The sequence below is a fragment of the Dendrobates tinctorius genome, unplaced genomic scaffold, assembly GCF_039654945.1.
Source record: "Dendrobates tinctorius isolate UK_male_01 unplaced genomic scaffold, ASM3965494v1 ptg000126l, whole genome shotgun sequence".
Classification (NCBI taxonomy): domain Eukaryota; kingdom Metazoa; phylum Chordata; class Amphibia; order Anura; family Dendrobatidae; genus Dendrobates; species Dendrobates tinctorius.
Window position 1 is genome coordinate 21,226,873 of NW_027361794.1, and position 24,426 is coordinate 21,251,298.

The 24,426-nt window shown below is 47.1% G+C and overlaps 1 protein-coding gene across 1 annotated transcript in view; it reads right to left on the bottom strand.

Moving 5' to 3' along the window:
• LOC141047071 (uncharacterized) overlaps window positions 1-24,426 on the bottom strand; it is a 268,175-nt gene that overhangs the window by 101,657 nt on the left and 142,092 nt on the right. Inside the window, exons 4-6 of the mRNA XM_073542008.1 lie at window positions 6,652-6,775; window positions 6,471-6,568; window positions 6,182-6,272 (exon numbers count right to left, since the gene is read on the bottom strand). Of these exons, the coding sequence (XP_073398109.1) occupies window positions 6,182-6,272; window positions 6,471-6,568; window positions 6,652-6,775 (313 nt within the window). The remainder of the gene's footprint in view (window positions 1-6,181; window positions 6,273-6,470; window positions 6,569-6,651; window positions 6,776-24,426) is intronic.

The window sequence follows — 24,426 nt, forward strand, 5'->3', positions numbered from 1 at the left end:
TGCTGTGTCCCATCTCCTCTGGGATCTGCTCCTGCAGCGTCTGCTTCTGTCACCAGGAGCTGCCTTATTGATTCTGCAGGCGGCGCTGCTGATGGAGGAGATGTCAGAAACAGAAGCTCTGGGTGGCACAAGCTCTGTCCAGTCAAAGAATAGAGTGGGACCTGTAGTACTATCCAGTCTGGCAGTAAGGGTGTGTGTGCTGTCTACCTGGAGTAATCTGCTCATTGCTTCAGCCAACTGGAAAGAATCACACCCTACTAAAGCCAAAAGCATATTGCTGGAATACAGATACAGCGTTGTTCTTCTCTGGTTCAGTCCTCTGTGCTCTGCACCCGACTTATGTATTTGTTTCCTGTTGTGACCCTCTTGTGTCTTCTGATTTTGTATTTTCTCTGCCCTCCTGATTCTGACCTGGCTACCTGAATATTCTTCTTGCCATCTCACTCCACAGAACGGCAGGTAACACCATGGCCCAAGCCTAAAGGTATCTGTGTAAGTCCAGATTCATGTATAGGGTTTAAAGGTAATGAAGGTTAAGTCAATCCCTAAGAACAGGAAAACAGACTAGATAGCGCCAAGCTTGTTAATGGTGGCCATCTTTTGAGCTGCCAGGTGACCATGAATTGTGTCTGCAATCTTTTCCAGCAAAATCTGCAATCAAATAGCTAAATGGCGCTCCTCCCCTTCTGAACCCTGCCATGTGCCCAGACAATAGTGTACAGGGGCCACATGAGAGACCTTGACTGTTTGGAGGACCGAACCAAAATGCTGAAATGAACTAAGCTTAATATTAATATCAACATATAAATATTAATACAATAATTATTATTAATATTATCATTCAATAATGAGCGGAATAAAATATGCCGACATTACCCTATATACCATTTGAACCCGAATAAATCCTCTTCTATATATCGTATGAGGTCCACACAGCCTCCCCATGTCCAGCATATTAGGCCCACACAGCCTCCCCATGTCCTGCATATGAGGCCCACACAGCCTCTCCATGTCCAGCACATTAGGCCCACACAGCCTTCCCAGGTCCATCATATGAGGCCCACAAAGCCTCCCCAGGTCCAACATATGAGGCCCACAAAGCCTCCCCATGTCCATCATATGAGGCCCACACAGCCTCCCCATTTCCAGCATATGAGCCCCACACAGCCTCCCCATGTCCAGAACATGAGGCCCACACAGCCTCCCCATGTCCAGCACATGAGGCCCACACAGCCTCCCCATGTACAGCACATGAGGCCCACACAGCCTCCCCATGTCCAGCACATGAGGCCCACACCGCCTTCCCATGTCCAGCACATGAGGCCCAAACAGCCTCCCCATGTCCAGCACATGAGACCCACAGAGCCTCTCCATGTCCAGCATATGAGGCCCACACAGCTTCCTCATGTCCAGCTTATGAGACCCACACAGCCTCATCATGTCTAGCATGAGCCCCACACAGCCTCCCCATGCCCAGCATGAGCCTCACACAGCCTCCGTATATACAGCATGATCCCCACACAGCCTCCCCGATGTCCAGCATATGAGGCCCACACAGCCTCCCCGTGTCCAGCATAGGAGCCACACGCAGCCTCCCCATGTCCAGCATGAGCCTCACACAGTCTCCCTAAGTCTAGTACATGAGGCCCACACATCTTCCCTATGTCCCACATATGAAGCCCGTACAGTCTCCCCATGTCCTGCATATGAGGCCCGCACAGCCTCCCCATGTCTACAGTAAGACCCCCATAGCTTCCCCATGTCCACAGTAAGACCTCCATAGCCTCCCCATGTCTACAGTAAGACATCCATAGCCTCCTCATGTCCACACTAAGACACCCATAGTCTTCTCATGTCCACAGTAAGACCCCCATAGCCTTCCCATGTCCACAGTAAGACCCCCATAGCTTTCCCATATGCAGACAAACGTCCCATATACATAAATAAATAAAAAAACACATACTCACCTTGGTCCCGTTCCCCGGCACTCTGCTTCTAATCCTGTCTCGATGTCTCTGGTGCGCTGACTCTCCACAGTACACAGCAGACACGATGAAATGTCGTCATCGCATAAGCTGTTTCAGATGCTGATTGGTGGAGGAAGTGTCCAGAGGCCCCTTGTTACACCCGGTCCCGGTCCTGGCGCTGCGCCCAGGTGTGCCGCTGTTACACCTGGCCCCCGTCCTGCCGCTGCGTCCAGGCCTGCCGCTGCTCTCCGTTCTGGGCACTCACCTCGAGCCTCTCATGCTGCTGCTCAGCATTCTGTCCTCCCTCCTGCCTCCTCCTCCTGGAGTCCTGTGAGGAAAACTGTAACTAAAGCTATTAGGGCACACCCGCCAGCTCTCTTGCCTTCTTAAAGGGGCGGCATGCATTATTCAAAAAATGCAATCAACCAATGGCAGCGCACTGGCTGCTATTTCTGGTCTCTCCTCCATAGGGAGAGCGCCAGAGCAACAAGTATCTATCATTGCTACATCCGGTTCTCATGCTAACCTGTCTGCACTGCATCTGCAGTCTCTGTGCATTGTCTAATGCTCTCTGTTTCCACAGCATATCAGTATCCTGTGTTACCTGGTTATATCAGCAACCATCTGGGCCTAAGCCATCCCATTCCGCCTACAGCCATCTGAGTCCAAGGACTGTATGAAGGTCACTGGAACCGACTCCTTACCAACTAACCAGATCCAGGACCCAGCGCCTTACGGACTCTGCTGTAACTTTTGTTATCCTTTTTGGTCCTGCTGGAACAGCTGCCACGTGTTCGGGGTCTAACTGGAGGTAGCACCTGTGTCCTCCGGGTATTCCATTCTGGCCCTGCCTGAGGGGCTTTACTATGGGTGCCCGGGGCTCACTAGTCATGCCCCCTTCGGAGCCCCCCGGACCGTGGTCCCGAGGTTCCACTTAAAAAATAAAAACAAATGTGAACTTCACCATCTCTGCCTCCGCTTCCATTCGTTACACCCCTCCTCCACCAATGCAGTCAGTATGGATATAGACAGCGGAGACAGCAAGCGGGCATGGTGCGGACCGTGGCCCACTGTTTTCAGCCCCTCGGCTGTTTTGGTCAGTGGGCCGCACATTGCCCAGGTCTGCTATAGATAATAACACGTGTATTGAAATGATCAAAGTCAACAGTCTTCATCAGTAATAAATGAGTAACTAATGGTGAATCCTCTCTGAAGTAATTACAGTTTGTAAAGAAAAAAGATGGTGGTTTATGTCCCTGCCCCGACTTTCGGGAACTTAACAAAATTACCGTGAGAAATATGTACCCTCTTCCTCTTATTCCAGATTTGTGTAACCAGTTGTCAGGAGTAAATGGTTCTCCAAATTAGATCTTCGTCAAGCCTATAATCTGATAAGGGTTCGGCAGGGGGACAAGTGGAAGACTGCCTTTCTTACATCTGAGGGGCTTTTTGAAAACCTTGCTATGCCGTTTGGTCTTACAACTGCTCCTGCCATATTTCAAAATTTCATTAATGTGGTATTTGCTGATCTTATTGGTTGTTTTGTAGTTATCTACCTTGATGACATTTTGGTTTACTCCCCTGATAGTCATACACATCTGCAACATTTACATACTGTTCTTCAAAGACTCAGAGAAAATTAAATTAGAGAAATGTTCATTTTTTGTACAGGAATTGTCTTTTTTTGGCCTGATTGTGTCTTGTGAGGGGTTTTGCTTGGATCCCAAGAAGGTGCAGGCTATCGTTGACTGGGTTCAACCCCGGGACTTGAAGGGTCTCCAACACTTCTTGGGATTCGCCAACTATTATCAAAAATGTATTGGGGGTTTTTCACAGGTGGTTAAGCTGCTTACTGATCTTACACGCAAGGTTGCGGATGTAAAAAATTGGTCTGTATCTGCCAAAGAATCCTTTTTGACACTGAAAAAGTGTTTTATGTCCGCCCTGATATTGGTGCAGCCAGATATGTCCAAACCTTTTCTTGTAGAGGTGGACGCTTCTGAGGTGGGGGTGGGAGCAGTGTTGTCTCAGGGGCCTGCCACTTTGACCAATCTCAAGCCATGCTCCTTCTTTTCCAATTTCTCTTCAGCCGAGAGAAATTATAATGTGGGCAATAGAGAACTTCTTGGCATTTGAACAATGGAGGCACTTTTTGGAAGGGAGAGGCTTATCCGATCATAAAAATTTAGCCTATATTGAGTCTGCTAAAAGATTGACTCCCAGACAGGCCTGCTGGTCGCTTTTTTTCCCCTGGTTTCAGTTTTCCATTATCTTTCGTCTTGGGTCCAAAAATATCAAGGCTGATGCTTTATCTCGAAGTTTTGATTCTGTGTCTCTCCCCGAACTGCCGTCCTCCATTCTTCATCCTGAGGTGGTGGTGGCGGAGGTCTCATCGGAGCTGGAGCAGGAGATTGTTGAAGCTCAGTCTCTTGCTCCTGCCTCTAAGCCGGGGGGTAAATTGTTTGTCCCGGAACTATTTCAGTATAGACTCCTTCAAGAGTTTCATGAGTCTAGGCTGAGTGTTCATCAGCTGTTTTAAACAGCTTACATGTGCCGGCAATAGCCGCGGGTGTAATCGCGATCCACCTGTGGCTATTAGCTAGTTAAATTCCACTGTCAAATGCTAACAGCGGCATTTAAATGGCGCTTCGCGCCATCAGGCCAGAAATACGCACACCGGTTACCCGCGTCACGTGATCACAGGTCACCGGTGTGACGTCATGACAACTCGAGGTCTCCTGGAGACCTCTATGGTTGTCATTGTCGGATTGCTGTGAGCGCCACCCAGTGGTCGAAGCTCATTGCAAGTCAGGAATTCAGCTACATAGAGGCGATCTGCTCATCGCCTCTATGTTAGCTGAGCCAATGGAATTGTGACAGCTTCTAGTCTCCTATGGAGACTATTAAAAGTGTTTAAAAAAATAGAAAAATATAAAAGTTCAAATCACCCCCTTTCGCCCCAATAAAACAATAAAAATAAAATCAAATACACACATACTTGGTATTGTTCAGAATCGCCCAATCTATCAATAAAAAAAAGGATTAATCTGATCGCTAAACGGCATAATGAGAAAAAAGTCAAAACGCCAGAATTACGTTTTTTTGGTCGTTGCGACATTGCATTAAAATGCAATAACAGGAAATCAAAAGATCAGTCCGGGAAAAAGTGGTATCATTAAAATCGTCAGCTCGGTGCGCAAGAAATAAGCCCTCACCCAACCCGAGATCACAAAAAATGGAGACATTACAGGTATCGGAAAATGGCGCAATTTTTTTTTTGCTAGCAAAGTTTGGAATATGTTTTCACCACTTAGATAAAAAAAACCTAGACATGTTTGGCGTCTATGAACTCGTAATTACCTGGAGAATCAAAATGGCAGGTCAGTTTTAGCATTTAGTGAACCTAGCAAAAAAGCCAAGCAAAAAACAAGTGTAAGATTGCACTTTTTTGCAATTTCACCGCACTTGGAATTTTATTCTTGTTTTTTTAGTACATGACATGGTAAAACCAATGGTGTCATTCAAAAGTACAACATGTACCGCAAAGAAAACAAGCCCCAACATGGCCATATTGACCGAAAAATAAAAAAGTTATGGCTCTGGGAAGGAGGGGATCGAAAAATGAAAAAGCTCCGGGGGTTAAGGTGTTAAAATTAGTTGAAAAGTCAGGATAAAGGGAAACTCTGTACAGAAATTCACACTTGGCCTCACTGCACATTTAATACATTCAATCATAAAAGTGAAGTTTGGCCAAAAAGACTGGACCTGGTCTTGTAGGGACCATATGAGCACATTCAGCAGCACAGAAGGGAGAGAAGGTAGATTCATCCAATGAGATATCAGGGATCTAGGAAGCCAACAGCATCATTACCCTCCGCTTTCTCTTACAGACCCATCATAATACTTTTCTTCAAGTGATTTTCTAACTTGTCAGCACATCCTATGTACACTGTCATTTGGCTTTGTAGCTTACAGATCTGGGCAGGTAACTTTTTGTGTTTGCTAATAACCGGGGTGTAGGTAAATATATAGAAAAGGGCTTTCAATGTCCAAATTTATTTTAACATTTTTGAGTGGAGGAGAATGTTGTGGTCAAGAGACAAAATGGTAATCACATGATTGTGATACGGATGGATTACACCACCGATAAAGCAGCCACAGCCGGTGACTGTGAAGAATCTGTGACTTCTCTGCATCTAGTGGTTACTACTCACCTGGGTAGTCATATGTAGGAATCTCCTCTTTACACTGCTCATCACCCCTCACATATGTCTCTGTAGTATTAATATGGGTCAGATCTTCACCCTTAAACAAAAATTATAAAAGTCACAGACAGATGGAGAAGTCACATCTTTGATCAGCTCTAATCCTGCCTTCTCCACCGTTCTCATTACACAAGTATAAAACATATAATACTGGTGGATAAAACAAGACTGAGCACAAGACCTTCACAGCCGTCTACACATCATAGGGGAGATCTCATGACACCTTCTCTCCATCTACCTGATGATCCTGAGGAACATTGGGATCTTCTTGTTTACAGTCCTGTGGAAGAAGAGGACGGGGACATCTCTCTGGTGTTGTCCTGATACTGGACAGATCTGGAGGAAACACATACAGGGACTCAATTCATTCTTTACATACAGATAATTATAGGGAATGTGTATTTAGTCCTGTCTATTACCTGGTGATGTGAGGGGCTGGGGAACCTCCATCATGACATCATTGTACAGATCTCTGTGTCCTTCTAAATACTCCCACTCCTCCATGGAGAAATAGACAGCAACATCCTGACACCTTATAGGAACCTGACACATACAATGATACCGTCATCCCCCCGATCCCTTCATAGTGTTACTGTATAATGTCCCAGCATTCCCACCAGTGTCACCTCTCCAGTCAGCAGCTCAGTCATCTTGTAGGTGAGTTCTAGGATCTTCTGGTTATTGATGTACTCATGTATCAGGGGGTGAGGTGGAGGCCCAGTGATTGGGCTCAGGGTTCTTCCCCATCCCTCAGACACAGGGTCCTGACAGCGCTCACTAGAGGTCTTCTTCACTACTGTGTAATCCTGGTTATGGAGAGACACATTAATAAATCTCACTACAGATATTTCCAGAGTCCTCACCTCTCCAGTTCTGTCCATCTGTTATTCCCATAGATAAGAATGATGTAATGTGACGTCATCAGAATCTCTCACCTCTCCAGTAAGCCGGAAGAGGATCTCTAGGGTGAGGTGTAACATCCTCTCCGCCATCTTGTCTCTGTCCATATCCATCTTTCATGTGTAAACGAGTAAAATTCTCTTATGTAGAAGATCTTCACTGAGAGGATCCGATATTGTAGAGACCTGAATGAGAAGATGAGCCGATGTAACAGCATAAAAATCCTGTGTAATAATACAATTACTGGAGATAATAAGGAAACATATGAGGAGATTTATTATTTTACAGTATTTAGTTTCCTTCTTGACATCTACTAATAAAACCTATATATTTAGGCCACAGACAACAAGCAGTTTCTTCCTCGGAGTCGGCAGCTGAATACGTTCCTCATAGACTCATCTTCCATAACGCTAATTCTCGTCTCATTTACCGACACTGGAATCGGCATTAGCAATACTGCAGGAGATATTCATTACACGGGACAGGAGAAATAACTACTTCATGATGAGGACGACATCTTCATCTCCTACTACGGCTCTAGGAACATATTTGGCCAGAGTCCGTCACTGACTCCATCCCCACCGGCCGTCTATATGAAGGTTTCCCGTCTTCCCCACACTGGAATCTTCTATCACGTTAGATCTCAGGTCTGATTCACACACAGAAGTCTGAGGCTTTTAGAAAAGATTTTTTGTTACTGCAAACACAACGGACAGAAATCATCTGATTCCAAAGTCTCCATGTGCAGTGTTTTATGGGTTTATTTCTGGCCTTAGGTTTTCGTATATTACAAGAAAAACACCAGAAAAAGGCAGATATTAAAATGTTTCAAACGAAAATTGGCTCCAACAATTCTTGTAAGATGAAAAAAGCACACAAAAAGCAGAAGATACATTTTCTTGTTTTTAATATGTTAAACATTTGTTTTTTTTAAAAATTGAACCCTTTTTGGGCCCCAAAACATAGATGTACACCACAGGGACGGCACAGGTGCTACTGGAACAAAATCCCTGGCAGTTTAGCCACTTGCTGCTGTGAAAATCAAACATGGCATCTCAGAAGTTATGACAGAGATCCGCTGAATGCCCCTCGTCCCCCAATTACTCAACAGTATGGGGCGGCCTAGTTACTATGATACTTATTCCTAATAATGGTGTCTGGGCCTGCAATGTATCTAGCTCTATTAGGCTGGGCCAGAGGCAGCGTCCAATAAGTTACCTTTTAACGCCCCCATACACATTAGACTAAAGGCGATTGGGTGACTATATAATGTATTTGGGGGCCTCCCGACAGATGATGTCAGGGTAGAGAAGGATCTGGCATCCTGAATTTCAGAGGATAATCCGTTTGTTCTTCCTGTAGATAATCCTCCACTAGAGGAGTCTGGAGGCGACTCTCTCATACAGACCACAGGAAAGCTGGAATATTTGTGTGTATGGGATAATCGGGAGAGATAGCCGTCTGCCAAATGACCGTTCAGCCAACACTTATCTCATGTGTATGGGGCCGTTAGTATTACACTGACAGGCAGTGATGGTACACGGCACTACAGTAGTAGAGTGCATCACCGGAGCCATCAGAGGCTTGTATGTTGTATTATCGCACTGATCAGAGGGGTTTAAAAAAAATGTTAACCGTGAAAAAAAAAAATCACAGTTTTAGCAACATGAAATGTCTGTCACTTTATGGAAAACAGAGTCACTGCACAATGTCAGTTAAGTCACGTCCATAATAATTTTATTATACCCTATTATCTGATACACTGTGGAGTAGATAGAAATCATAGGTCTGACAGCAAAAGCTGGAATTGGACCCCTCAAAGGAAAATATACACAGACCACCCACCCCACTTCATACATGCTGCTACCACTCACCGAACACACTGGAGATGAGTCCCGGGAGTACCACTACTACTGTCTGCCAATCACCACTCTATCTGCCGATCATACACTCTAAGGCAGGGGTCCTCCAACTTTTTAAACAGGGGGCCAGATCACGGTCCCTCGGACCATTGGAGGGCCAGAATATAGTTTAAAAAAAATTATGAATAAATTCCTGTGCACACTGCACATATCTTACTTAGAGGTAATAAAACAAAAATAGGAACAAATACAATATTAAAAATGAAGTTAAATCATCAAACTTACCGATTTTTTGGGTTCTTCGAATATCCTACACTTTGAGTCAATTTTTTCTCTTTCTTGATATCATTGTTTCCTAGGGATTCAAAATTGCTGTTAGTAAAATACCAACATATATACAGCGCTACAAAAACAATATACCAGCAATAAAATTGCCCACACAGAGACATACAAACTGCACTGCCCATCAATGCAGCCTGATCAGTGCCCATCAATGCAGCCTGATCAGTGCCCATCAATGCAGCCTGATCAGTGCCCATCAGCGCAGCCTGATCAGTGCCCCTCAATGCAGCCTGATCAGTGCCCCTCAATGCAGCCTGATCAGTGCCCATCAATGTAGCCTGATCAGTGCCCATCAATGCAGCCTGATCAGTGCCCATCAATGCAGTCTGATCAGTACCCATCAATGCAGCCTGATCAGTGCCCATCAATGCAGTCTGATCAGTGCCCATCAGTGCCCATCAGTGCCCATCAGCGCAGCCTGATCAGTGCCCATCAATGCAGCCTGAACAGTGCCCATCAGCGCAGCCTGATCAGTGCCCATCAATGCAGCCTGATCAGTGCCCATCAATGCAGCCTCACCAGTGCCCATCAATGCAGCCTCACCAGTGCCCATATTGGTGGAACTCCACTTTTACCTCAGGCTCAGACTGGTGTGGTGCAAGAATCCCCAATAGGCAGCATTGGTCCCTAAAAGGCAGGTAAATGTCCCCAATAGATAGCACAGGTCCCCAATAAGCAGCATAGGTCCCCAATAGGCAGGTAAATGTCCACAATAGGCAGCACAGGTCCCCAATAGGCAGCAAAGGTCCCCAATAGGCAGCCAAGGTCCCCATTAGGCAGGTAAATGTCCCCATTAGGCAGCACAGGTCCCCATTAGGCAGCACAGGTCCCCAATAGGCAGGTAAATGTCCCCAATAGGCAGGTAAATGTCCCCATTAGGCAGCACAAATCCCCAATAGGCAGCACAGGTCCCCATTAGGCAGCACAAGTCCCCAATAGGCAGGTAGATGTCCCCATTAAGCAGGTAAATGTCCCCATTAGGCAGGTAAATGTCCCCAATAGGCAGCACAGGTCCCCATTAGGCAGCACAAGTCCCCAATAGGCAGGTAGATGTCCCCAATAGGCAGCATAGTCCCCATTAGGCAGCACAGGTCCCCAATAGGCAGCACAGTTCTCATTAGGCAGCACAGGTCCCCATTAGGCAGGCAAATGTCCCCATTAGGCAGGTAAATGTCCCAATTAGGCAGCACAGGTCCCCATTAGGCAGGTAAATGTCCCCATTAGGCAGATAAATGTCCCCATTAGGCAGCACAGGTCCCCATTAGGCAGCACAGGTCCCCAATAGGCAGCACAGGTCCCCATGAGGCAGCACAGGTCCCCAATTGGCAGGTAAATGTCCCCATTAGGCAGCACAGGTCCCCATTAGGCAGGTAAATGTCCCCATTAGGCAGGTAAATGTCCCCATTAGGCAGCACAGGTCCCCATTAGCCATGTAAATGACCCCAATAGGCAGGTAAATGTCCCCATTAGGCAGCACATGTCCCCATTAGGCAGGTAAATGACCCCAATAGGACCCGGCGTTAAAAAAAAAACAAAAAAAAAAACAGTACTCACCTATGTCCCCCGCTGCTCTGAAGAGGCGCCCGCTCATCTCAGTCCTGCACAGGCGGCATGACGTCATCAGGCCGCGCAGGCGGCGTGATGATAATCACGCCATCTGTGTGCACTGTGCTCTGCTGCATACGGAGGGCTGCGTAACGCCTTTCCTCGGCGCCTCGTCCCGCCCGCGATTAGAGGGCCCGCCGGTATTGAACTGCGGTGCAGTTCATGAGTTCAATGTCAGCCTGGCGGGGGGGCCGGATAAAAGTCCTTGGCGGGCCGCATGTGGCCCGCGGGCCGTAGTTTGAGAACCCCTGCTCTAAGGCTATGGATTCTTTTAGAGCATACAAGGTTCAAACTTATTAACTTATTAAAGTTTTAAGCTTTAATAGAAAAGGTACAGTGCTTACAATAAAAGGATATAAAAAATACGGAAATAAAAATTGGCATGCAAATATGCAAAACAGTTATAAATACAAATTAGAGAAACTTCTAAGCATTGCAGTCTGGTGTTCTGCTCCGTAAGGGGGATGAATATGAAATGGATCACATCTGCTTGACTGTCCCTCAGTCTATGAACAACTTTCTTTGTGTAAGGCCTAATTTATAGATGTAACCTGGAGATCAGATTTCTAGTCCAGCCTCTCATGTTAATATTCTAATTCTTGGTTTGTGACTGGACCATAGCTACTTTACCAATGAATGCGTAATTTTTTCTCTGAACACTCTTTGTGTAACCTTTCTTTCTCATAGTAAATATACAATGTCAGGCTGCAATTTGGCATCTCTTTTCACAGGCACCAGAAGGTGTGAAATGTCTCCAATTCTGTGTGCTCTCAGGAAGACACCCTGGGGTCTAAAACTGTCTTTTCTCAGGATAGCATATGCTATCACCTTTGTGATACCTACCGCCCAAGGACAGATGCTAGTTAACTGCCGGCCATACATCGCCTATAAATACTGTATTTTTCAATTTATAAGACACACCTGATTATAAGACGCACCCCCAAATTTGGTGAAGAAAAAGAGAAAAAATTTTTTTTTTATGTTAAATGGAGGTGTGTCTTATAATGCCAGTGTCCATCTTTCAAATCATATATCGTATATGTCCCTCATCCTGGTATTTATATAACCCCCATCCTGGCACATTGCCCCCTTGTGCTGGCACATAGTCCCCCATCCTATCCTGGATATGGCCCCCCCGGTCACTATATGCCCCCCTGGTGGCACTCACATGGCCCCCTCTCTCTATATGCCTCCCTGCTGGTACGCACACGGCCCCCCATCCCTATATTTCCCCTGCTGGCACACATTGTCCCCCCGTCCCTATATTCCCCCTGCTGGCATTCACATGGCCCCCCATCCCTATGTTCCCCCCTGCTGGCACACATTGTCCCCCCGGTCCTATAATCCCCCCTGCTGGCACACATTGTTCCCCATCCCTATATTCCCCCCTGCTGGCACACATTGTCCCCCCCTCCATATATTCCTCCCTGCTGGCACACATTGTCCCCCCCTCCATATATTCCCCCCTGCTGGCACACATTGCCCCCCATCCCTATATTCCCCACTGCTGGCACACATGGCCCCTCGTTCATATATTTCCCCCTGCTGGCATATATTGTCCCCCCATCCCTATATTTCCTCCTGCTGTCACACATGGCCCCCATCCCTATATTTCCCCCTGCTGTCACACATGGCCCCCGTCTCTATATTTCCCCCCTGCTGGCAAGCACATGCTAAAATAATAAACAGTTAACTCACCTACTGGTGATCGCTCCTGCTCCCAGCTCTCCCGTGGCTTACCGGTGTCTGTGCTGAGTCTGCTGTTATCCTCCTCCTGCAGGGCGCACGCAGCTGCTGCTCATTCAGGCAGCTCATTGTTGCTACAGGACCTTCCATGATGTGACCAATAGGAGCTGCTCAGCTGTGTCATGTGACTCGTAGTGCACACTGGGAGTGATGTGACCACAGGTCCTATGGGTCACATCATGCAAAGTCCTGAAGCGATGAGCTGCCTGAATGAGCTGCTGTTGCCGCTCGCCCTGCAGGAGGATGACAGCAGACTCGACACAGGAAAGCCACGGGGGAGCTGGGAGCAGGAGTGATCATCAGTAGGTGTCTATAGTGACTGGGGGTGAGTGCAGGCACATGTAATATGCACCGCTCCCCTGTCTACCAACTCGGCACTGTTCCAAGGTGATGGACAGCAGGTGCAGTGAATATTACATGAGGCTAATGAGCAGGAGCACAGGACCTCCCGCTGTCTCTGCAGCCCCCATCCAGCCCACCCCAGCCCCCTGACTCCACGCCAGAGCCGACCCTCCCACACTCTATAGCACAGCAGCACACAGATTTGCTTTATAAGACGCACCCCCCACTTTCTCCCAAAATTTTGGGGAACAAAAGTGCGTCTTATAAAGCGAAAAATATGGTACATATTTCTACTGCACCTCCCTCCTTATCAATGTGCATGGGGGTTGACTTACAGGTCAGCTCCCGAGGATGTATCTGGTTTCGCCCCAGCCTTGGCTAGATAAGCCGTCAGCATTGCTGTGATCAATTCCTTTCTTATGTTGAATTGTAAGATCATATTGCTGTAATATCAGGCTCCATCTAAGCAATTTCCTGTTGTGCCCAACTACTCTGTTGAGCCAACTCAATGGGTAATGATCTGTTATCATGGTGAAGTTGCACCCACAGAGGTATGGTTGCAGTTTCTGCAGAGTCCACACAATTGCTAAACATTCCTTTTCAATAGTGGCATAAGCCACTTTTCTGGATAGAAGTTTCTTGCTTAGGTAGAGAATTGGGTGCTCCTCACCTTGCTGGATCACCTGGCTGAGAACCGCACCTAGCCCATAGGTGCTGGCATCTGTCTGCACTACAAACCTGCGAGTGAAATCTGGGAACTGAAGGACGGGTGAACTAACCAATGCTGTTTTTAGCGCAGAAAATGATTCCTCACATGGAGGAGTCAAGGAAACAATTTGGGGGAGCTTCCTCCTGGTCAGATCAGTTAATGGCTTGGCCAGAGCACTGTAGTTTGGTACAAACCTCCTATGTTAACCAGCCGTACCCAGGAAGGACAGTACCTGCTTCTTGGTTTGTGGGCTATAATGGCTTCTACCTTCCCTGGCTCAGGTTTTAGCAGTCCTCCCCCCACCCGGTGTCCAAGGTATTGTACTTCCCGCAAGGCTATGTGACACTTCCCCGGTAAGACCTGCAGTGTTGAGCCTTTGCAACACCTGAGCAAGATGCACAAGGTGTTCCTCCCTAGAACTAAAAAATGGCTATATCATCGAGATAAGCAAAGGCAAAACCATCAAATCCTTCCAATAAGTGATTAACCAACCTCTGGAAGGTGCAGCTAGGAGCTGCAGGGAAACTCCTAGAAAGGTAATTACTGGACAATGTTATCAAGGGGCATAGACAGAGACAGAAACCAGATCAAACCGAGGTCAAAGCACGAGATCGCACGACAGTACCAAAGGGTTAGACAGAATGGATTGTTAGGATGTAGCAATAGATCAGAAAACCAGAACGGGCAATAGATGGTACAATAGGGACAAACTATAGCGGAGTAACAATAGCCAAGCCAGGAGGTCAGAACCGGAAAAGACAATAGTACCAAAACGAGAGACAGGAGTACAGTGTGGGAACAGACCGGGTCATACATGGGAAGCAAACAAACAATGCAATACACAAGTACACCAGGGGGGTCAGACACACAGCCAGAATAACAGTAAAGCTGACGGAGAACCCTGGTAAAGAGTATAAATACCCCTCCCAGATCCAGAAAGAGGCCACGTACACTTAATCCTGTGAGTGCAGGGCAAGAGCGGAGCATTTGGTGAGGGATCCTCTCTCACCGTCCCCACAGGCTTTAACAGGGACCTGTGGAAGACATCAGAAATTTTAAAGGAGGTGGGCAGCTGCAGTCGGTAGGCTACTGGGTTAATAACCTCCACCACTTTGTATGGGCCAACAAATTTAGGGCCCAGCTTTATAGATGGTATCTTAAGCTTGATATTGCGGGTGGATAGCCACACCTTCTCCCCTACAGCAAATGCTGGACCTGGCCCCCTCCTCCTGTCAGCAAACCGCTTATAGTTTTCCTGGGCCTTGGAAATATTCCTCTGAACCGCCTTCCAAAGAATTCTAAGAAGTTGTGTCGCACCCTCAGCTCCAGGACAACCTGAATCCATGCGGGAAAACTCTCCAAAATGTGGGTTAAACCCATAGTTGATCTCAAAGGGAGACTTCCCAGTAGATTGACTCACACGACCATTGAACGCAAACTCTGCCATGGGCAATACCTCACACCAGTCCTCCTGCCTAGAAGAGGCCAAGCATCCAAGCTGCTCCAACGATTGGTTCGTGCGCTCCGTCTGTCCATTAAAATCTGGGCGGTAGGCAGAGGAGAAGGACAACGAAATCCCCAGATTTTTGCAAAAAGCCCTCCAGAACCTGGCCAAAAACTGTACCCCTCTGTCTGGCACCACATTCATAGGCACTCCATGCAACCGAATTATATGCTGCATAAATAAGTGGGCCAGGGATTCAGCAGATGGTAACGCGGGGAGAGGTACAAAGTGGGCTTGTTTTGAAAACCTATCCACCACCACCCATATCACTGAGTTGCCCCTGGAAGGAGGAAGATTTGTGATAAAATCCATGGACAAATGTGTCCACGGTCTATCCGGAATTGGCAAAGGCACCAACTCCCTGGCCGGCCGGACCTGAGAACTTTTAGAATGAGCGCACACCCCACATGCAGTCACAAACTTTTTAATATCTGCTACCATAGAGGGCCACCAGAAACCCCTCGCAATTGCCCCCCGGGTAGCTGCAATCCCAGGATGAGCACTCAACATAGAATCATAAAATTCCTGCATAAGTCCGAGACTGAAACGTTCCAGTACAAACAATTTACACGGGGGTTTACCACCCGGAGCCCGAGCCTGGGCCTCCAAAATCCCTCTCTGTAACTCAGATGAGATTTCGGCCACCACTACCCCTGGCTGAAGAATGGAGGAGGGAGGTTCTGGAGGGGACGCCGAATCAAAGCTTTGGGATAAGGCATCAGCCTTGATGTTTTTAGATCCCAGGCGGAATGTGATGGTAAACTGAAATCGAGAAAAAAAAGAGCCCACCAAGCCTCTCTGTGGGTCAATCTCTTGGCAGACTCGATATAGGCCAAAATTTTGTGATCAGTGATGACTGTAATGGGATGAACGGCCCCCTCCAGGAAATGCCTCCATTCTTCAAAAGCCAACTTTACCGTCAAAACCTATTGCGACATCGTAATTTCTCTCGGCAGAGGAAAATTTTTAAGAGAAGAAGGCGCAAGGCCTCAGATTAGTAAGGGTAAGAGGGCCCTGAGACAAAACTGCCCCCACCCCACCCCTTCCAAGGCGTCAACCTCCACGACAAAAGGTCTTGACGGGTCGGGTAGTACCAATACAGCGGCTGAAGAAAAGCACTTTTTTAATGTCATGAAAGAATTTTTTGCATCTACAGACCAATTTTTTACATCAGCTCCCTTGAGAGTGAGGTCCGTTAGAGGCTTTACCACCTGCGAGAAGCCCTTAATAAATTTCCTATAAAAGTTAGCAAAGCCCAAAAATCGCTGCAACCCTTTCAAGTCACTAGGCTGCACCCAATCCGTAACAGCCTGGACCTTCTTAGGATCCATGCAGAACCCCTCCCCTGACACAATCAACCCCAGAAAGGATACTTCTTGCATGAAAAATGAGCATTTTTCCAACTTGGCATATAAATGATTCTCCCTCAGTCTCATGAGAACCATCCGCAAATGGTGCAAGTGAGATTGACTGTCCACCGAGTACACCAGAATGTCATCCAAATAGATAACCACAAAATGACCAATTAAATCAGAGAAAATTACATTAATAAAATTCTGAAAAACAGCAGGAGCGTTGGTGAGACCAAAGGGTATAACCAAGTTTTCAAACAGCCCTTCAGTCATCAGGAATGCTGTTTTCCATTCGTCCCCTTCCCGGACTCTTATAAGGTTATATACCCCACGTAAATCCAGTTTAGAGAACCACTTGGCCCCGGTGAGTTGGTTACATAGATCAGGAATTAGGGAGAGAGGGTATGTATTTTTCACAGCAATTTTGTTTAATTCCCAAAAGTCGAGGCATGGCCGCAAACCACCATCTTTTTTCTTAACACAAATGAAGCCCGCCGCCACAGGTGAAACAGAAGGCCTAATATGCCCTTTGTGGAGACTCTCGGTAATGTACTCCTTCATGGCTAGATGTTCGGGCCCGGACAAATTGAACAGGCGAGCCTTGGGTACCTTGGCTCCAGGGACTAGATTAATGGCACAATCAAAGGGTCTATGTGGTGGTAGCGCCTCAGCCTTCAGAAAATACGTCTTCAAAATCTTTCAGGTACTCCGGAATAGCTTCCAGATCGACAGATGACACTGACACAGATTTTACTGGGGTGACAAGAGTTGTCAAGTTACAACATAGACTGTTAGCCATACAACCTCACTGAATGATCTCCCTCGTGACCCAGTCAATAGTAGGATTGTGGCGTTGAAGCCAAGGCAAACCCAGAACCAGTCCAGCCGGCAGATTATTTAGAACAAAACACCTTATTTTTTCCACGTGAGTGGAACCCACTTTCACAGAAAAGGTATCAGTCGTGAAACAAATTCCCTCCTGGGTGATAGGAGAAGAATCAATTGCCATGATTTTAACAGGATCTTTTAACCTGACTGTCCCTATCTTATGAAAAGTCACAACTTTGGCATCAATCAGATTAATAGAAGAACCACAGTCAACAAAGGCAGTAGTCACAACCGGACTGCCTGTAAGTTCTAGTTCCACCGGAAGCAGAATTTTAGTAAGTGAGGAAAAGGGTACCTGGGAGTCTGGGCAACCTCCTCGATTGTTACCCAGACTCAGTCGTTTTCCTGACGACTTCACTGAAGAAGGGCAAGAAGGACAGTTCCTTCTCCAATGTCCAGCGGATCCACAGTAAAAGCACAGTTGGTTGTTTCTACGGTGTCTCCTCTCTTTTTCCTTCAATGACGTGGCACCAACCTCCATGGGCTCGGGACTAGATGCAGAGTCTCTCAGATTGGAGAATAAAGGGGTCTTCTGCAGAATGACTCCTCTCGCCCGCAGCCTACGGTCCATGCGGACAGCCTGGATCATAGCGTCCTCCAAAGAATCCGGTGGAGGATGAAGGGCTAGGGCATCTTTCAAACGTTTGGACAGGCCTCTACAGAACAAACCCCGGAGGGCAGCATCATCCCAGGAGACCTCCGCTGCCCAGTATCTGAACTCAGAGCAGAACCACTCGGCCGAGTGTTTCCCCTGGCACACATTCATCACCATATCCTCGGCTAGACTCACACGATCGGGTTCATCGTAGATATGCCCGAGGGCCTCGAAGACTGCATTCACTGACATTCTCTCAGGGGAGGTAGGGGGAAGGGAAAAAGCCCAAGCCTGAGGGGAGCCCCTTAACAAAGACATAATGACCCCAACCCTCTGACTCTCATCCCCAGAGGAGCGTGGCCTTAACGAGAAGAATAGTTTGCACCCCTCCTTAAAAACCTTAAATTTTTTTTATCCCCAGAGAAAAGGTCAGGCAATTTAACAGGTGATTCAGGGGAGATTAAGGAAATCTCTGGGGTACCCTCACCCCGGGCCTCAGAAGGAAAAGAACCCTGCATGGCATCAGCAAACTCTCTCCGAACCAGTTGCTGCAACTGAGCCAGGGTTCGCTGCTCCACAGACAGGTTTTGCATCATTTGAGTGAGGCTATTCACTTGCTCAGAGAGAGCCTGCAGCAGATCCATGACTCAAGGAAAAAAAAAGTGCAAACCTCGTTTAAATGTTTTGGGTCAGCTATAATGTCAGGAACACCTCACTGCACTTGCTCACTGAGCCAGTGCGCGTGTCCTGAGTACAAAAGCTGTGCACAAAGATACCTGTGGAGCGGGGCAGCAGTGGTGGCGATGCATGCTCCAGGCTCACAGGACCTGAAGCACGTGACTGCTGGGGGCGTGGCCTAAGCTCCACAGAGCTAGGAGCTGCAGGGAGACTCCTAGAAAGGTAACTACTGGACAATGTTATCAAGGGGCATAGACAGAGACAGAAACCAGATCAAGCCAAGGTCAAAACACGAGATCGCATGACAGTACCAAAGGGTTAGACAGAATGGATTGTCAGGACGTAGCAATAGATCAGAAAACCAGAACGGGCAATAGACGGTACAATAGGGACAAACTGTAACGGAGTAACGATAGCCAAGCCAGGAGGTCAGAACCGGAAAAGACAATAGTACCAAAACGAGAGACGGAGTAAAGAGTGAGGGAACAGACCGGGTCATACACGGGAAGCAAACAAGCAATGCAATACACAAATAAACCAGGGGGGTCAGACACACAGCCAGAATAACAGTATAGCTGACAGAGAACCCTGGTAAAGAGTGAGTATAAATACCCCTCCCAGATCCAGAAAGAGGCCATGTACACTTAATCTTGTGAGTGCAGGGCAAGAACCCTGTTCAAACCATGACACCAGCCTTAATATTCTAATTCTTGGTTTGTGACTGGACCATGGCTACTTAATCAATAAACACGTTATTTTTTCTCTGAACACTCTTTGTGTAACCTTTCTTTCTCATAGTTAATATACAGTGTCAGGCTGCAATTTGGCATCTCCCTTCACAGGCACCAGAAGGTGTGAAATGTCTCCAATTCTGTTTACTCTCAGGAAGTCACCCTGGGGTCTAAAACTGCCTTTTCTCAGGATAGTATATGCTATCACCTTTGTGAGACCTGCCTCTCAGGCAAAACTAACAGGTCTAGCAAATTCTTATCCTCTCTTGCTGACAACTTTACAGTATCTTCCAGAAGGTAGGGGAGAAAACAAGGGGATCTGCTACCTTGGATCTAATCCTTATAAACAGGGAGGAAATGGTTGAGGATGTATGAGTGGCTGGGACCCTAGGAGGTAGAGACTATGCTATTTTAGAATTTTGGATAACTAGAGGAGGAAGACCTGTGAAGACTCAGACTTCAAAATTAGATTTCAGAAAGGCACATTTTAAGGGACTCAGAAAGAGAATTGGAGGGATCCAAAGGCTGGATATCCTTAAGAACAAAAATGTCCAGGAAGGATGGGAAATATTCTCAAAGCACAATCGTTAACAATTACTAAAAGAGGGAAGAATACGAAGCATTTAGGGAAACCAGGATGGATGAACACAGAACTTAAACACATGCTAAAAAGGAAGAAATAAATATTTATCAAATGGAAAGAGGGAGGCATATCTAAAGAAGAATATAATTATGTCTGCAGAAACTACAGGGTATGAATCAGATTACCTTAAGCTGACAATGAATTAAGGCTAGCAAGATATGTCAAAAGCAATAAAAAAGAATTTTGGGGATATATCAAAAGTAAAATAAAAGTCAAAGATGCTACAGGGTTTTTACAGGATGAAAATGATGAAATGGTAAGAAAGGAAGTTGAGAAGGCCGAACTTTTAAATTCCTATTTTGCATCTGTTTTCTCTCAGAAAAGAAATGTAACATCAACTGATCTTCACTATCCAATTAAAGGAATAAAATAATCCAGGATATCTATAAACAAAAAGATAGTGAGGAAACACTTAGCTAACCTAAATTAATTGAAGTCTCCAGGTCCAGATAAACTACACCCCAGAGTACTGAAGGAGATAGCAGAAGTTTTTGAACCACTCTCCATAATCTTTGAAAATTCTTGGAAAACAGGAGAAGTCCCAGTAGACTTGAGAAGAACAAATGTTGTTCCTATCTTCAAAAAGGGGAAGAAGGTGGACTCAGGCAACTGTAGGCCGGTGAGTCTGACTTCTATACCAGGAAAGATCTTTGAACAAATTATTAAACAACATGTATGTAAGTACCTGGATAGGAATGAAGTGATTTACCAGAGTCAGCATGGGTTTGTAACTAATAAGTCATGTCAGACGAACTTAATTTCATTATATGACAGAATCACTGACTGGGTGGATCATGGAAATGCTGTAGATATAGTATATCTTGACTTCAGCAAAGCATTTGACAAAGTATCTCACGCCATCCTTTATGCATCTAATGGCCAAGTTCTCCAAAAAATATGACATAGTTGTCATGGGAGATTTCAACTAACCAGACATTTGTTGGGAATCTCTCTCAGGCAAAACTAACGGGTCAAGGAAATTCTTATCCTCTCTTGCTGACAACTTTATCTTCCAAACGGTAGGGGAGAAAACAAGGGGATCTGCTACCTTGAATCTAATCCTTATAAACAGGGAGGAAATGGTTTAGAAGGTAAAAGTGGCTGGGACCCTAGGAGGTAGCGACCCTGCTATTTAGAATTTTGGATAACTAGAGGAGAAAGACCTGTGAAGACTCAGACGTAAAGGTTAGATTTCAGAAAGGCAGATTTTAACCCCTTCCTGCCATCCGACGTACTATCCCGTCCACGGTACCCGGGCCCGTATGACCGGGGACGGGATAGTACGTCGGGCCCTTTAATGCGATACCGCGACTAAAGTCGCGGTGATCGCATTAAAATTCCAACGCCATCTCACCTTAGAAAAGATGGCGTCGGCATCCCGGGCTGCGATCCCGCCCCCCCGGCATCCAGAGCGCTGTGATTGGCTGTTCAATTCTGAACAGCCAATCGCAGCGTTTCTCATTGTTTCAGCCAATCAGCTTGGTTGAAACAATGATGTCCTAGGCGGGGATCGAGTACCGATGTACTCGATCCTAGAGCCGGTGCCTGGCAATGCCAGGCACCGGCAAAAAGCACCCGGATTGACGCGATCGCCGATCTGATCGATCGCGCCAATCGCAGTGCACAGCGGCGCTATATCGCCGCTTTGCCCTGCCAGTACCGGCCAGGATCGGTGCTATATTAGCACCGATCGTGCTGGAGCCTGATGCAGGCCCAGCAGGGCCTGCAGGAGTTGGCTGGCACGATCGATTAGATCGGCGATCGCGCCAACCACAGGGCACAGCTGCGGTCACCATGTGACCGCTCTGTGCCCTGCTGGTGACCTGGGCATGACCTGCCTAGTAATTGGAGCTGTGAGCTCCGATTCTAGGCAGTTGCCATGGTCACCAGGCAGATCAGGGATTGGTGGGATCGATGTAATCATTCGATCCCACCAATAACAGGTCACAGCAGCGATGTGACCGCTCTGTGACCTGCCCCCTGACCTGCCTCTGACCTGTCTGCAGGGGTCCTCACTCTAGCTGAGGATTCCTGCAGAGAGGTCGGACGCAGCAAGAGCTCCTGTGCTGGGTATTGTGGTGCCACAGTTTGTAGCATCACAATCCCTGCAGAAGAAAGAAGAAGAAAGAAAACTACAATTGTAAGTGTTAATTGATCTCTGATCCCCTGCCCAATCTATCTTCACCCCCCCAATCTATCTTCATCCCCCAAAACCCCCTCCACCCCCCCTCTTACCCCCCTTCACCCCCCTTTTACCCCCCTCCACCCCACTTTTGCGCCACCTCCGTGCGCAGCCGGCGAGCGTTGATCGGATCAACACTTGAGCTCGCCTTTTTTTCCTTAGCCCCCTTTGCGCCACTTCCGTTCACACATTCCGCAGCCGCAAAAGTTGGATAAGTGACACACGTCACTTATCCAAGCTTGTGCCTGCCGTTTTTCATTTTTTTCACCCCCCTTTGTGCCACCTAACTACAACCCTAACTGTTGATCCCTGCCCAATCTATCTTCATCCACCCCAATCCCCCCATCCCCCTTCCCCCTATTTTTACCCCCCTCCACCCCACTTTTGCGCCACCTCCGTGCGCAGCTGCCGAGCGTTGATTGGTGACGCAGTTCACCGATCAACACTTGAGCTCGTTTTTTTTTCCTTAGCCCCCTTTGCGCCACTTCCGTACACACATCCCGCAGCCGCAAAAGTTGGATAAGTGACACACGTCACTTATCCAAGCTTGTGCCTGCCGCTTTTCATTTTTTTCACCCCCCTTTGTGCCACCTAACTACAACCCTAACTGTTGATCCCTGCCCAATCTCTCTTCATCCACCCCAATCCCCCCATCCCCCTTCCCCCTATTTTTACCCCCCTCCTCCCCACTTTTGCGCCACCTCCGTGCGCAGCCGCCGAGCGTTGATTGGTGACGCAGTTCACCGATCAACACTTGAGCTCGCTTTTTTTCCTTAGCCCCTCCGTACACACATCCCGCAGCTGCGAAACTTGGATAAGTGACACAGTTCACTTATCAGAGTTTGCCGTTTTCCTTTTTTTTTTTTCCACCCCCCCCCTTGCGCCACCCCGTGCGCACATCCAGCAGCCTAGTTTTGATAAGTGACACTTATCAGCTAGGGCCTGCTGTTTTATACTTTTTTCCACAGCTTTTTCTTTACAGAAAGTTTACACCAATCACTCCCCCCCCCCTCACGTACACATACAGTTTTCAATAAAGTGTACACCCAAGCACCATATTTACACAAAAATGTCATCAAATTCATCCCAACAGCGCTATTCAATGGAGGAGGCATATGCTTTACTTGCCTCCGAAACTGATAGCGATTTGGATGACGATCCGACTTTTCTTTATTTTTCGGATTCTTCATCCTCTTCCCCCTCCTCATCTTCCTCCTCGGGTCCTGCGGAACCACCACGCAGACGCTCCAGGACAGAAGATGAGGCAGCGCCCACCATGCCCGCAGCTGACCCAGTGCTCCCCGTATGGACCTCGCCCCCCGAAAATTACGAGCCACTGATTCCTGATTTTGTGGCAGAATCAGGAATCAAGTTTGACACCACCGGCCTCACAGAAATTGACTTTTTCAAAGTCTTTTTCTCTGAGGATTTTGTTAACCTCATGGTGGAGCAAACTAATTTGTACGCTCATCAATTTTTGGAGCAAAACCCGCGTTCAACATTTTCAAACTGGTCTCCTGTAGACGCAGTTGAAATGACGCAGTTTTGGGGCCTGGTCCTCCATATGGGGATACTGAAGAAGCCGGAAATTCGGCAATATTGGAGTGTTGATATTTTATACAACACTCCAGTGTTCCGAATGGTCATGGCCCGGACGCGTTTTGAGGCCATCCACAAGTTTCTGCATTATACTGATAATGCAGAGTGTCCCGCACAAGATGACCCCAACTTTGACCGTCTGTTCAAAGTTCGGCCGGTCATCGAACACTTCAACAAAAAGTTTGCTGAAGTGTACGTGCCCCAAAGGGACATCTGCGTGGATGAGTCCTTGGTTCACTTCAAGGGAAGGCTGCGATTCCGTCAATACCTGCCCAGTAAGAGGGCCAGGTACGGAATCAAACTCTATAAGTTGTGTGAGAGTACCTCAGGGTACACCCACAAGTTTAGAGTTTACGAAGGGAAGGACACCCGGATTGAACCCCCTGAGTGTCCTCCTTTCCTGGGAGTGAGTGGGAAAATTGTGTGGGATTTGGTGCACCCACTGCTGGATAAAGGTTATCACCTCTACACTGATAACTTTTATACCAGCATCCCACTCTACAAATCCCTCTCTGA